Here is a 14,826-nt window from a genome sequence, read left to right on the forward strand (position 1 = left end):
CCAGACCCGGGGAAGGCATCCTGTGACGCGGGCGGGCTCGTGTGACCTGCCCTTCAATTATTTACCCCCCGGAGCGGGGGCTGGGGGCGTGTGATGAGCCTCTCTGAGGTCACCGCCACCTCAAGGACCAGGCCCGCCGGCCAGCCGGACGGAGCCCCTGGCTCTGGGAGGAACCCTGCCCACCGAGGTGCTAGGACTGCTGGTCGCCCTCCCCCAGGACCCTCCCTGACAACCCCCTGGAGGCTGAACACCCAGTGGGGGTCACTGTTGTCAGCTTCCTGCTCTCCCCTGAGCCCCTCAGACCCGCACCTCGAGCACCCAGCCCACGTCCGCTGCGGCCGTCCAGCCCGTGTGTGCTGGAGGGGGGACAGCACCGCCTCCAATGTCGCACAGACCCGGGCAAGCCTTGGCCCTGCTCGCTCACTGCGGGACACCGAGCCCCCGCCCCCTCTGGACCTCATCCGCTCCCAGAAAATGGCTCTCTCTCTTGCCTGCCTCCACTGGGGCAGGTGGGCCTGGGGCCACCTCAGAACACCCTCCCCAGCCACACGTGGGGAGGCCTGGAGGAAAGGAGGTCCCCCCGCCCCAGGGAGCCGGGAAACAGAGCAGCCACGGGAGTGGGCACAGGAAGCCGAGGGTCAGGCAGAAGGTCAAGGCTGCGGGGAGCTGGTGGTGGGGGGACTCACACCACAGTGCATGCAACACAGGGCAACCGGAATCAAACCGTTTATTTCACAGTTTGGGGCGCCCCGCCCCATCGTAAATCACTGTCTGTCGGGAAGAATCACAAGTCCAGGAGCGACCGTTGGGAGCTGAGGCAGCTCACAGGTGGGGCAGCGAGGGTGCAGGTGGCTGGGTGGGTACTGAGGTCCAAAGTTGAATGGGGCACCCCACTCCCGAGTGTGGGCTCCCCTGCTGATGGGGTGGATGGTGGCCGGTTTCAGTAGCTTCTCTAGCCCCACCCCCAGGGAAGAGGGCAGAAGGCAGATGGGCGGCTGCACCCCAGAGGACCCGAGGAGCCCAGGGCTGGGCAAACGAGGGCGCCCTTAGTGTCGGAGTGAGAGGCGGCAGGGGCGGCTGGGCGGGGCCTAGGGGGACAGCAGCAGCTGGATGAGCTTCTGGAACTGCTCCTGGTGCTCGTGAATGTAGACCTCGGTCTCCCAGAGCGCGTTGACCAGCACGGTGTCGCTCACCTCGTCCAGCATGATGTCTGCCCCCAGCTGGGGGTTCAATCTGCCCAAGTCAAGGAGGAGGGGTCACCCCAGGACTCTTGGCCTGGGTGGGGGAAAGAAATGTCCCTGCCAAGGGCTGGGGTGCGGAAGGCCGCCACGTCTGGCCAGGCCAGGGAGTGGGGCTGGGGCTGGGGCTGAGGGCCGGCCCTCACCTGAAGTACTGGATGCCGACCATCTCGCACCAGGCCCGGGCCCGGTCCACGGCCCGCCCGTCCGGATCCGTGCACTGGGGAGAAGCAGCCTCCGTGAGCACCCAGCCCCCCCACAGCCCCGCCCGGACCCCTTGTCTGGCTCAGCCACCCCCTGGTGTGGGCAGGGTCTGGGGCTCACAGGTGGCTCAGCAGCACCACCGAGGGTCAGGGAGTGTGATGGGGTGGGCGGGGCTGAGTGGACAGCCTCCACGCCCCCCCCCCCCCCCCCGCAGCCTTTGCCATCAGACGTCCTGCGGCCGCTGAAGGGAGGCACTGCAGCTAAAGATGCTGGAAGCCCTGCTCAGGTGGTCACAGGGTCCCCTCTGGCACTGAGACGGAACCGGGACCCCTCCCTGAGCTGGCTAACGAGGATCCACAGAGCCCCTGACACGCGGGTACCAAAGAGGGGAGGGCACCGTCCTGGGGCTGAGACCTGGAAGGTGGGCCTGGGGAGGGGCCCATACTCACACAGTCCACCACCATTTTGCCCAGTTCCTTGGCCCCAAAAACAGTTTTCGCCAGTTCCCAGGGGTTGCTGGGACGGAAGACGTCCACACAGGTCACGGGCACCTGCGGGGACTTCCCTGTCCCCAGGGAGACGACGATGGAGAGTTTCTTCACCTTGTGGCCCTGACCCTGGTGGGGACAGGACGGGGTAGGCAGAGGAGACCTTCCCCCGGCGGACCTTCCGCGGGAGTGAGGCCCGGAGGGGCCTGGGGGGCAGAGGCAGTGGCGGACCTTCCGAGGGGAGTGAGGCCCGGAGGGGGCCCTGGGGGGCAGAGGCGGGCGGCGCCTGTGGAGGGGCACAGCCTGGGCTGCCTCCTTTGCTCGGCAGGAGTCACTCCACACAGAGCGGCTTAGAGGATGTCACAGGACCTTCCTCACCCCACAGCCTCCTCCCTCCAGGAAGCCTGCCCTGCCAGGCCTGGCCCCTAGAGGGCGCTCACCCTCTGAAGGCAGAGCCCTGGCTCGCCACCCAGGGTGCATGAGAGCTTAGCGATGACCAGAGCGGTGACCACAGCCAGCAGGCCATGCGTACTCGGGTCGGGCGCTGCCCTGAATGCTTTACAGGGCGGAGCACAGGGAGCCTCCTAACCACCCCTAGGCCCCGACGACCAGCCACCCACTCAGTGGCTGAAGGCGAGGGCGGGCAGAGCCAGGACCCAAGCCCAGAGGCCGCTGCCCCACGGGTCCCAACCGGGCTCGGAACCGCTCTGGGCACAGTGCTTCGGGCAGACACACCGGCCACGCAGGCACAGGTGAGACAAAGCTGCCGCTGAGAGCGCAGGCAGTGACCGCACGGGTAACCCCAGATCTGCTGAGCGGGGTGGGGGCGGGGCGGCTTGTTGACCTGGGGTGGCTCTCACCTTGCGGATCATGTCCTGGTTGTACTCGTGGATCTCGGTCATGGCGTCCAGCGTGGGGTTGTTGGCCAGCAGCCCGCCATCCAGGTAGCGCCCGCTCGGCCGGAAGTAGGTGGGGGCTGCCCCGCTGCTCCGGGCTGCCCGCCACACCAGCTGCTCTGAGGGTGGGGAGGAGGGTGGCCCAGCTCTTCAGACCTCAGTATGCGTGTGTGTGCCTGTGTGTGCGCGCGCCTGTGTATATGTGTGCCTGTGTGTGCATGTGTGCACCTGTGTATATGTGTGCATGTGTGTGTGCATGCCTGTGTATATGTATGCATGTGTGTATGTATATGTGTGCATGTGTGTATGCGTGTGTGCATGTATGTGTGTGTGTGGCATGCTGTCTGCCCCTCCTCCCCCGTGGAAGGCAGGGTGCAGCTGAGGGCCTCCGGGGCCTCCTCTAGCTGCCCGAGGCCTGACAGCTCCCCACTCTGTCCGTCCTCAGCCAATAGAGACTCAGGGCAGCAGATGGGAGGGGGTGGGCTAGGGGTGCCCAGGGACAAGCCTACGGCTCCACCCGCACCCCACGGCCTCGCAGGTCAGTCGCTTCCACAGATGCGGCCAACGTGGTTCTAACCTGAGGGCTGAGTTGGAGGCTTGAGGTTAATGTTCTGGCTGCAGCGGGGCTCCCGTGCACACTCCGGGGCCTCGTAATTGCGGAAGAGGTGGAGCTCAGCCGGCTGCCGGTCCGACAGCGTCCCTGTCAGCATCACCCTGGAGAGGAGCAGGAACAGGAACAGGACGGCTGAAGTCGCTGACTGTCCCCCCTCCCCCCCCACTGCCAGCAACCCACTCCTGGGAGTGCGTCCTCTCTCTCGCACGCATGGAGGTGGGCGCCCGGGGCTGCTCACGGCAGCAGCATTTGTCCAAGCACCAGACTGGCAACAACGGAACTGCCCACGTGCTGGCCGGCGCTGCCGCGGTCCCCACCCAGTGCGGCCTGTGTCGCTGCAGAAGGACCAAGCAGCTCTCTGAGCTGATGGGCACCGAGCACCGAGATTTGTGGCCAAGTAGAAGAACCAGGCTCGGGACAGTGTGTGTTATGCCACCACTTATTTAACGACAAATCCCCCCAAAACCCATGTACCTATTTGCTTGGTGGGAGGGTAACTCTGAAGGGCCATGAGCGGCACTGGGGACAGGGGGCCGCAGCTCAGGAGACCTCCCCGTGTCCCCTGTGGCCCTCCTTCCATGTCCTATCTGCCATGAGAGTCTGCTGAAGAAGATTCCTACTTGTCTGAGAGACCAGGCACCCTTACATACGTGGGGCGTGCAGACCGGCACAGCCCCCGGGAAACTAACATGTATGGAGACTCTTGTCAGTGCCCTGGCGCTCTGGCCTGGAAGCCACGTTAAGAAATCTGCCCTAAAGGAATCCTCCAGTCACAGCGCTGGCTTCCGTGCACGGCTGTCGTCTCGGGGCAACGCATGTTGTGAAAAGTGAGCCCCTCGAAGCAGCAACAGCGGGAGAGAGCGAAGTGCTGTTCTGGCCACTCAGAGTTACCCTTGGAGGGGGTCAGTCACACAGAAACGCATTTGTCGTACTGTAAAGCCAGGTATAAAGGGAGGGAACAAAAACTCTGCCTAGGAAAAAATGCTAGTCTTCCATTTCTGGGGATACTGTGGAAAGGCAATTTGAACAATCTTTCCACTGGAAAAGAAATTAAAAGCTGGAAAAGATATATATTTTTTAAAATCTACTTAAAAGCACAGACCTGACAAGACAGAAAGGGAATGCCAGGGTAAGTCCCGAGGAAAAGCAAGACCCCAGAGAGGTCAGCGAGCGCAGGCCCAGCTTCGACCTGGCGGCCGATACCAAACTCTGTCCACTTACACTTCAGGGCTGAGGGCCTCCTGGGCCAGAGGGACAGAGTCCAAGTCCAGGGCCCACCAAAGGTTAGGGGTCTAAGGAGAGACCCTCCCTGTATTAGGCTGGGACCCCAAAGGGTAAGGTAAACCAGAAATAAACCTGCCCCTTTCCCCATCCCTGCAGGCCAGGCAGAGGTGTGCGGTGCTGGACAAAGGAGAAAAAGATCCCCGAAAAGGAGTAAGCAGAAGCCAGCCCTCCTTCAGATCTGTGAACGCGCCTCGCCTGGGGGAGGCCTCAAGTCCTCACATCAAGAATTTAGTTAGAGTGGCCCTAGATTTGGGGGGGGGGGGAGCCTTTTCCTGCCAAGGACCATTTAGATATTCACAACATCAGATACAGTAGGAGTTTTTAAGTTGCTCTGGGGTGGGGAGAATACGAAGTAGTGGAGGCTCTTCTGGAACCTCCTACACATGGCTGCTGTTTTCTCAGCTCACCTATCTCCCAACCAGGTGAGCCTTCCTACCTGGTAGCTGCATCCATTACCTCTCCCCCCGCACCCTCCTGCCCCGCCAGCCTGGGGCAGAGAAGTCCCGGCTGTGTGCCGGAGGAGAACTGAGCCCTCTGAGCCTAGGACATGCAGGAGCCCCTCATTTCCATGGGATGAAGCTGCCCGTCCCCCCACCCCCAGTCCCCCCACCCCCGCAATCAGACCAGGGCAGGGAGCCTCTGCCCCCAGCACAGCCCGCCACAGCCCAGGCCCGCTGCGCAAGCTCACTTGGGCTTCTTGATGTCTGTCATCTTGGTGTGCTCGCCAAACTCCCGCTTCAGGAACTCCTCCAGGGGCCCCGACTCGTAGGGCCGTGAGCCCCGGAATACCTCGTCCTTCATGCGGAAGTAGACGCCACGCATGTAGACCATGGACTTGCCTAGGAACACACGGGTCGGAGGGGGAGGCACGCGTGAGCGCAGGCCGCTGGGGAAGCCAGCGGTGCGGCAGCCGCAGGTGAGGGCAGCTCCGCCCAGGCCCCCACCAAGCCGGGCTGCGGCCTCCTCTGCACCCCCGTCCCAGGCAGATGTCCCCTTCAGCAGCCCAAGCTCTGCACTTGACTTCCTATTCACAATTTCGCCTGAAGAAGGGCCCTGGAAGTGTATGAGCTTTGAAATCTGGATCTACTCTGCGTGTCGCGGGAAATAAGAACCAGCCCTGTCCTCAGAGCCTCCAACGACAGGGTCAAAGGGCAGGTTGCACCTCACAGGAGGTGAGGTGAGGTGCCCACATGCCTCACCGGCCGGGGTGGGCAAGCAGGGGCTGTGGAGGGGGTTCTGCCCGTGACAGGTCTAACTGGGCGACTCCCAGACCCCTTCCGCAGCCCCCAGGAGTCTGAAGACCCTGGACGAGGGCCCGTGTCCTCTGAAGGGGGAAGAGCCCCTGCCTGGGGGAGAGGCTTGGCTTTCTCCCTCCCCAACCGATGTCCCCGGTGGAGGCAGGCCCTGAGATGGCTCCTCTCGGGTGGAAGGCAGGGACTGAAGAGCAGAGAGGGACGTGGGACCTGGAGCCAAGAGCCGGCGGGCGGGGCGCACAGATGGAGGCCCGGCCTGACCCTCTCTGGTCCTCAGTTTCCCCAGTTGTAACCTCACACGGCTACGGTAACCATTACAAACATGATGTGAAGTCCCAGGCAGTAAACTGTTGGGATGCCAAAACCTGGCAACGTGCCAGCTGATGACCCTCCTCTCCCAGAGCCCAGGGGCACTGCTCCCAGGCACCTCCTGGCCCAGGTCCCTCACACTGTGGCTGCCAGGCTGTGGCCTCCTTCCTCGGTGAACACCCATCAGACTGGGGCTCCCCGGTGGGGCGTGTGTCTGACTCGGGCCCGTGTCCCCAGCACCTCGCACAGGCCTGGCCTGATGCCCGGGTGCAGAAGGGTCCTCTCCTGGTGCCTTCAGATCTGGAGAGTGCGGACTCCGACTGGACCAGGCAGGGGGCACAGTCAGGGAGGCCGAGGCCGAGGGCACTGCCTGCCTGGAGGGGGGATGCTGCTCTGAGAGGCTCCCCACAGGCAGCAGGACCCCACATCCCGGACAGCCCCATGAAGGAGATACCAGTCCAGACGAGGCCGGCCAGAGTTTGCAGGTCCAGACCCCAGCCCGCCCGGCCCGCCCTGCAGGGAGCGCCTCACTGTGCAGAATGGCCAGGGCCAGGATGCCTCCGGTGCTGGTCCCAGCCACCCAGTCAAAGAGGTCCTTGGTGGCGACGCCCGAGGCCTTCTCGATGGCGATGAGGAGCTGGATGATGACCAGGCCTTTCACGCCCCCTCCGTCCAGGCAGAGCAGGTTGTCGTGGCTGCGGCGGGGACAGCAGTGGGAGAGAAGAGGGCTCATCACCGCCAGCACTTTACCCCCCGCACTCAAGCCGTGAGCCAGGGCACCGATGGCCACAGGATGGGCATGTGAGACCAAGCCGGGCCACACTTGGGGCTTCTGAAGCTTTTGGGGGGGGTCAAAAAAGGAATAAATCTGTGTTTCAGGAGGTGAAAAGTACAACAGAGAAAAACAGGGGGTAAGGGGCAGCCGGGGCACCTGGTCTGTCCCCACCCTGGACAGGAGCTCCGTGAGGACAGCCGCTTGGTTTTGTCAGGCCTGGGCTCCCCTCCCCCTGCCTGAGTCAAGCCTGTGACTTAAACGAGGCTGGGGAGGGCTGGGCAGGAACGGGTGGCAGAGGAGGGTCAGGGCGTTCCGCCCAGGTGGGAGCAGCAGGGGAGGAGCGGGGAGGAAGGGCTGTGTGTGCCAGGACCTGGGAGGGGCTTTGCCAGCACGAGCTCACGTAAATGCCCCATCCCTTTCCAGGCGGGCACTCGCTGCGGCCCTGTGCGGGACTGAAGGAATGAAGGAATGAAGGAATGGAGCTCAGGCACACGGGTGGTCACGGATGCTGGCTCCATCTGGACCAGGTCTGCTGACTCCGAGTGGCCGCTCTCCGCACGCCCTGACATGTCTCCCCAGTCCTGCGTGCCAGGCCCGGCCCCGGGGGGGAAGGCCTCCGCTGTCGGCGCAAACCTGGACTCTCCCTCCTGCCTCCTCATCTCCCAGCTCCGGCTACTGCCTGTCAGGGCCCGGCCCAGCCTGCCTGTGCCGCCACGTCCTTGTGCTGAGCACTTCTCCCCCATCGGCACCACGTCTTGCTCATTGCTGACCGTCTTTCTCCCCCTGGACTGGAGGCTTCTGAGGGCAGGGCGGGCTCCAGTGCGCACAGGAGGTGTCCACAATAGACAGCTGTGAGCGAAGGCGGCCTGTGCGCCTGCCTGTGTGGCCCCGCGGCCTTTCCTGAGCCAGCGGCCAGCCCCGAAGCAAGCCCAGTGGGTGGCAGGGGAGGCCGCTGTCGCCAGGGAGCCTCCAGGGCCTGACCAAAGGGACAAGCATGTAAGGGACCCTCCTGAGGATGCGGGGCCGAGCGTGGCTCCCAGACCCGCCTGAAAAGGTGCCCACAGGGGGTCCTGACTGCACCTGATGCCCGGGTGCAGAAGGGTCCTCTCCTGGTGCCTTCAGATCTGGAGAGTACGGGCTCCGACTGGACCAGGCAGGGGTCACAGTCAGGGAGGCCGAGGCCGAGGGCATTGCCTGCCTGGGCGGGGGCGGGGGAGGGTAGGGGGGGGGCAACGCTGCTCTGGGGGGCTCCCTACAGGCAGGCAGTACCCCACAGCCTGGACAGCTCCATGAAGGAGATACCAGTCAAGACGAGGCCGGCCAGAGTTTGCAGGTCCAGACCCCAGGCCCCATCTCCAGGAAAGCTGCAGGGGGCACAGCAGGAGGGAAGGACCAGAACTCTGATAGGCAGACACACCCCCAGGCTACGAATTACAAGGTGGCCAGGGAAACCAGCAGGACAGCCAAGGGGAAGGCACCCTCAGGCGCGGAGCAGCGCACCACACGGGGTGGCCGCCTGGCCCTGGGAGTGGGCTGTGTGTGCTCATGGGGCTTTCCCTGGCCCTGCCGGGGCTGGCACTGAGGCACGGCCAGGAGGGAGCCTGCAGCGGAAGGAAGCACACGGACTCGGAAGACCTGGCCTGTCTCCGCTCTGACACTCGCTCCATGTGACCTTGACAAAGTCACTTAACCTCTCAGAGACTCAGGTTCTGCAGTTACTAACATGTCCCTAGGAGGCTGCTGGTCCCTAGGAGGCTGCTAATCCCTAGGAGGGTGCTGGTCCCTAGGAGGGTGCTGGTCCCTAGGAGGCTGCTGGTCCCTAGGAGGATGCTAATTCCTAGGAGGATGCTGGTCCCTAGGAGGGTGCTGGTCCCTATGAGGGTGCTAATCCCTAGGAGGCTGCTGGTCCCTAGGAGGCTGCTGGTCCCTAGGAGGGTGCTGGTCCCTAGGAGGGTGCTGGTCCCTAGGAGACTGCTGGTCCCTAGGAGGGTGCTGGTCCCTAGGAGGCTGCTGGTCCCTAGGAGGCAGCTAATCCCTAGGAGGATGCTGGTCCCTAGGAGAGTGCTGGTCCCTAGGAGGGTGCTAATCCCTAGGAGGCTGCTAATCCCTAGGAGGATGCTGGTCCCTAGGAGGCTGCTGGTCCCTAGGAGACTGCTGGTCCCAAGGAAGGCTGCTAGAACAGGAACATTGACAGTAATCTATAATAATAAAAGCATAATGTGAAAATTGACCGAATGGCCGAACAGCGGAACGACCATCTGGACTACCACGCTATGACACCCACTGGCGCCAGCCAGGCCAGCCAAGGCGGGTGCGATGCAATTGGTCGGGGGCCCAGCCTTCACCCATGATCGTCCTTCAGAGGGAGGCCCAGGCCACCGACCAGCGGGCTGCAGCAGGTAGCCTGGGCCTCCCTCTGCAGGGGCGATCCATCACAGAGCCCTGGCTGGGTGGGCCGGGCTACCTCTTTGGGGTGATCCATCGTGGAGCCCTGGCCGGGTGGGTGGGGCGTACCTCTTTGGGGCGATCCATCACGGGGCTCTGTGATGGATCGCCCCACAGAGGGAGGCCCAGGCTCCCTAGCCGGCGGTGCTGCGGTGGGTGGGTGGGGCCTCCCTCTGCGGGGCAATCGATCACGGGGCTCCCAGACTGTGAGAGGGCACAGGCCGGGCTGAGGGACCCCCACCCCCAGAGCACGAATTTCCTGCACTGGGCCTCTGGCAGAGAATAAGCCAGCTCTAATACTAAGGGAGGGTGGAGAGAGCAGCCGCTGGGAACCATGTCATCCTGCTGACCTGATGTGCTGCTGGGCACTGATTCTGGGCCCTAGGGACTGTCATCCAGGGCGTGGCAGAGCTTCTTCTCTTGGTGCCCATCACCCAGGCCCGCCTCCTGCAATGGGCCTGGGTGCACAGCAGGTGCTCGGGAGGCAGGGTAAGGAGTGGGGTGCAATCTGAGGGAAGCAGGCCCTGGTCTCTGCAGAGAGGACCTGCACCTGCCCCCACACCCGTGACAGGTCTCGAGGAAGGGACAGGACTGCAGCCACTCCATCATGTGACCCAGAGCTTGCACGGCCACTGGCAAAGGAGCAGACCCAGGCTCTCTAAACACTCAGCCTCCTCGCTGTGAACTACAGAGGACCGAGCTGCCTCACAGGACCGTGGGCAGACTAGACACAAGCCCCAAGCGCACACGTGCCCCCCCTTTCCCTCCTCACTCACATCCGCTTCTCGTCCCGCATGGAGCTCAGGATGAAGGTGGGCTTCCGGGCCCGGGAGATGTGCACCAGGTCCTGCAGCTCTGCAGGGCAGAGGGCTGGGTGGGCAGAGGCCGGGCAGGTGCCAGCCCTCCCCCCCCAATGGGTCCAGGAGCAAAGCTGTACCCTCACCCCACCATCCCTAGCAGGAGCATCTGCCTGCTGCCCTGGGAAGGGCTCTTTGTCCCAGAAAACAGCTCAGCCAAAGCCCGCAGGCCCCTGGGAGCCCCCAACCTGCCGGCCGGTGCCTGGATGCTGCTCGATGTCCTCCCCGCAGGGCTGCGAGGCACAGGCGCCATGGGTGTGTCCTGTGCCTCGCAGTCCAGAGCGTGCTTCCTCACACACCCGGCTGGGCTGCTGACTCCCACCATCACCAGAGCTGTTGTCCCAACTCGCAGACCAGGCTCCCAGGCTACGTGACCCGTCCACGGTCAGAGCCAAAAGGGCGTTCCCTGAGATTTAACTCCATGCATGGCGGGAGAGACCCGCACCACTCTTCAGCCTGATCCCTCTGAAAACTTCCTCAGCGGCCTCTCAACTTGGATGCGCCCGTCCACTCAGTCCTTGTGTCCCCCGTGCCCACCCCGTGCCTGAGCTGCCCTCCTGACCAGCAGCTGGGCCCCAGGTGCCTGGCCCCGCAGTGTCAGGCCATCCGGGCCCTCCACACCGCTGAACACGGAGTCTAGAAGCAGCAAAGCAGGAAGCAGCCAGCAGGCGGCCAGAGTGGGCAGGATGAGCGGGAGACTGTCCAGGAGAGCGGGGGACAGAGGGCCAGGCAGGGAGGGCAGCAGGGTGCACGTGTCGGCATGCAGCTAAGAAGAAGAGGGAACTCGGCTACAGCTAACTCGGGGCATGGCGCACTCGGCGCCTCTAGGCCAGGGCATTACCCATCTGCCGCCGCGCCCAGGCCCACCATCCAGCCTGGCTTGGGTGACTGCCTGCCTGTGAATTAAGAGATGGAGGTGGGGGCAGGTTCTGGAGGCGGGTGGGCAGCGGGAGGGGAGAGTGGACCAGAGGACTGACTGAGCTCCAGGCTTCGCTGGGCTCTCCTGGCTGGAGTTGCTGGTCTGCTTCCCCAACAGCAAAAAAAAAAAAAAAGGCCGGCTCACCAAGGATGGGTTTCTGATGGCCCTGTTCAGGGCCCCCCTTCCCAAACCATCTAGGGCCCTGGGGGCTACTCTCAGAAGACCCAGAGGCTCCTGGGGGGCCTCTCCACAGGCACCAGGGAGGCCCGGGGCAGATGCCTGTGGGTCACTGAAAGGGCCAGCGGGGGGCACCCAGGCCTCAGGCCCCACAGCGACTCCCTGCGCAGCCCGAGGGTCAGGGGCTCTGGACCCCAAACAGAACTCCTCACTCCGCCCTGAGCTCCCAGGGGACACAGAGGCCATGAAAGCACCCACCTCATGGGTGCCAGGCATGCCCAGACCTGAGACCCGTGTCCAGGGCATCCCTGCAGGAAGAATGGACTGTGGGGCGTTAGCCAGGGACCCGTGGCCTCTGGGCTCTGTGAGCTGCTGGCTTCTATGCTGAGGCCCTTCTCTCAGAAGCTCTGATCTGAGAGCCTGGGAACCAGCTGGAGAGGAGGGAGCATAGTGGGGGGAGAGGGAGGGGCCTACCTAGGTTGTTTAAGCTGATCGGTGGGGGCTGAGATCTCTCCGGGCAGAAGGAATGCTGTGCTGCTGAGGAGCCCAGCTCCGTGGGGGCCCCTGGGAAGTGGTGGTCGGCCCCTATGATTCTCAGCAGAGTTAAGGCTGCCTTCCTGGTGCCAGCTGGGGACAGTGTGGGGAGGGGGAATCGCACAGGATCAGAAATGATGTCATCATGCAGGTGAGAGCCCTCCCTTCCACGCACGGCCCCTCCCCTCTCCTGCCCACCAGGCCTGGGTACGTGGGGGACGACCCCACCCTGACAGGGCATGTGGACTCTAGTCTGTTACATCCCAAGCAGCTTCCGGAGGCCGGGAAGGTGCAGGGTGGACTGTGGAAAATGGAAGGAGCAGGTCGGTGTGGCCCCGCCTGAGTATTTGGGGGACTCCCCTTTTCCCTTTGACTCCAGTCAAGACAGCAGAACTCCCACCTCCATATTCAGCAATTCTCAAAGCTGCTGAGTGGAGAGTCCTTCAGAGCTCGAAAGGGACTGGCCAGCCAGCCATCTAATGCATGGGATGACTGGAAAGGATGCCACAAGAGGCAGCGCACACACATGCGTACACGCATGCACACACACTGGTGGGTACACACCGATGGCAACCTCCACAGCCCCCGGACACCTCCAGAGGGGGCTCCAGGCTGCTGGTGAGGAGCACCTGCTTTTTCCAGCCCTGAAGCCAAGGCTCACCAAGCGAGCGTGCAGTGCATGCAGCGTGCCTGTGTAGTGAAATGCGTGCAGGGTGCCTGAGCACGGGGCACGCACACACTTGTGTAGTGTAATGCGTGCAGGGTGCCTGAGCATGGGACATGCACACACTTGTGTAATGTAATGCGTGCAGGGTGCCTGAGCATGGGACATGCACACACTTGTGTAGTGTAATGCGTGCAGGGTGCCTGAGCACAGGACACGCATGCACATGTGTAGTGGCTCCATCAGAGAATTCTCGAAGACTGAGGAAGAGGACTGCCGCTGCCTGTCCCACCCCCTGAACCCTGGCACCCTGAGGTGGGATGGGGCTGCACAGGAGGGGACACTGGCGTGGCAAGCCCCTTGTGGGCTCCATCTACTGGTCGGGGCCCCGTCTCAGCCTCCCAGGTCCTCCTAGAAACCCTGCGCAGGGAGCAACGGGGGTGGGTACAAACGGGATTCTGGGCCCGAGCTGGGCCTCCCTCCTCCCCAGTCCCGCACCCCGCCCCTGCCCAAAGCTGGACCGGGTGATGAGCACATACCTTTGCTGATCTTGGAGGCTATGTGGGTAGGAGTCTCCCCACAGTCATTTGGGGTGTCCACCTCTGCCCCAAACACAATGAGGGCCTTGATCATCTCCACGTTGCCTCTCTGTTGGGGATGGAGCGGGGGTTGGAGGAAAGAGCCAACAGCTCCAGGAAACAAAAGAAAAAGGAGCCCAGCCTCCCACGCTACTCAATTCGGGAGCCCCTCCTCGGCACGGGAGAGACACTGGGCCCTTTTCTTTAAATCCTCACCCAAGGATATTTTTCCATTGACTTTTAGAGAGAGAGAGAGAAAAATCAATTGGAGAGAGACACATTGATAGGTTGCCTCCCACACATGCCCTGACTCGGGCCGGGAATCAAGCCTGCAACCTGAGGTATGTACCCTTGACCAGGAATCAAAACCATGTCCCTCTGGTCTTCGGGTTGACGCTCTAACCACTGAGAAAACTGGCCAGGGCAACACTGGGACCTTTGACCTCCTGCCCCATCGACCTGGAATTCCAAAGTCTACAATCTGAAGGCTGGTGCCCTGACAGCAGGCTTAGCATCCCCAGGCTAGGGCTTCAAAACCCAGACAGAAGCTGGAAGTGCCTTACTGGCCTCCAGCCCCACCGGCTCCTCCTCACAGGAAGCAATGCCTCTATGACCCCAACCCAGGAGCCATGGGGACACTGAAGGGTTAGCTACTGAGCGCTTTCAGGAGGAGCAGGAGAGGGTGAGCAAGGAAAGGGAAGGCTGTCTTGCTGATCCGGGCCAGGATGCCAGTGCCGTGGGGCACCCAAGCACATGTTCTCCCTGATGGCAGCCTTCAGTGCCGCCTGCTGCACACGGCGCTGTGCAGTGACCATCTGGAGGCTGGGCGGGTGGGGCATGGCTTGGTTTCCCAGGGCAGCTGAAGGCTGGCTGCCAGGCCAAAGCTCTGGTCTTATTACCACCCTCGTCTTGGAGCCTGATTTCTCGGTCTAGAGAGTGAAGAGGTGTGTCTAGAATGCAGTTGTCCCAACAGCTGCTCACGTGCCATTAGGATTTGGGGGGGCACAGGTAAATATGTGTGCTTTAAACACGAGTTACGGAGTTCTCTTCTGGTTTCCTTTCACTTGTGGCACTGGCTTAACCACTGATGGCGGTGATATAACATTTCCTTCCAAATAGCTTTCAGGGACTGGAAAAGCAAACCAAGTCGAAGAAGTGATGAAGTCGATCACTGTAAAGTGGTCCATGAATGGGCCCCAAATGTGAAGATGGTGCTGCCGGGACTGCAGCCCGGGAAGCCATGAAGCCGTGCTCAGAGTAAGGTCTGTGGGCCCGGGCATGCAGGAGCCCTTTAGGGGGTTTGGGAGGTGGAGGTTAAGACTGTTCTCATGAAAATACCAAGATGTCTGCCTTTGCACCGATGGTGTAAAGCAAGGGCGGGTGAAGTGCTTAGTGCCAGGCAGTGGCATCAGACCAAGAGTCATCGAGGCTCTCCTTCCTGCCACGCGCTCCCCGTAAGAATAAGCTCGGCAACCGGCCTGGTGTGTGAAGTGCGGGGAGGCGGCTGCGGAGGGCCCCCGCGGACGGCCTGTCAGAAGCTGCCCCTGGGGCGCCGTGTCGGGAGCATCCACGGTTCTCTGTGAGGATAGCTA

At 62.7% G+C, this 14,826-nt stretch overlaps 1 protein-coding gene across 4 annotated transcripts in view; it reads right to left on the reverse strand.

The window, feature by feature from the left end:
• Positions 1 to 710: 710 nt before the first annotated feature.
• PLA2G6 (phospholipase A2 group VI) overlaps positions 711 to 14,826 on the reverse strand; it is a 43,462-nt gene continuing 29,346 nt past the window's right edge. For 3 of the 4 annotated variants that reach the window (XM_028150008.2, XM_054719511.1, XM_028150010.2), the window contains 10 exons: positions 13,196 to 13,304; positions 11,933 to 12,085; positions 10,282 to 10,360; positions 6,817 to 6,980; positions 5,412 to 5,562; positions 3,404 to 3,540; positions 2,791 to 2,945; positions 1,892 to 2,059; positions 1,385 to 1,458; positions 711 to 1,233 (listed from right to left, as the gene is read on the reverse strand). In XM_028150008.2, the coding sequence (XP_028005809.1) occupies positions 1,089 to 1,233; positions 1,385 to 1,458; positions 1,892 to 2,059; positions 2,791 to 2,945; positions 3,404 to 3,540; positions 5,412 to 5,562; positions 6,817 to 6,980; positions 10,282 to 10,360; positions 11,933 to 12,085; positions 13,196 to 13,304 (1,335 nt within the window). In that variant the 3' untranslated portion in view covers positions 711 to 1,088. The remainder of the gene's footprint in view (positions 1,234 to 1,384; positions 1,459 to 1,891; positions 2,060 to 2,790; positions 2,946 to 3,403; positions 3,541 to 5,411; positions 5,563 to 6,816; positions 6,981 to 10,281; positions 10,361 to 11,932; positions 12,086 to 13,195; positions 13,305 to 14,826) is intronic. The other variant, XM_008144631.2, reaches the window with a different exon arrangement.

Source organism: Eptesicus fuscus, chromosome 7 (assembly GCF_027574615.1).
Source record: "Eptesicus fuscus isolate TK198812 chromosome 7, DD_ASM_mEF_20220401, whole genome shotgun sequence".
NCBI lineage: Eukaryota > Metazoa > Chordata > Mammalia > Chiroptera > Vespertilionidae > Eptesicus > Eptesicus fuscus.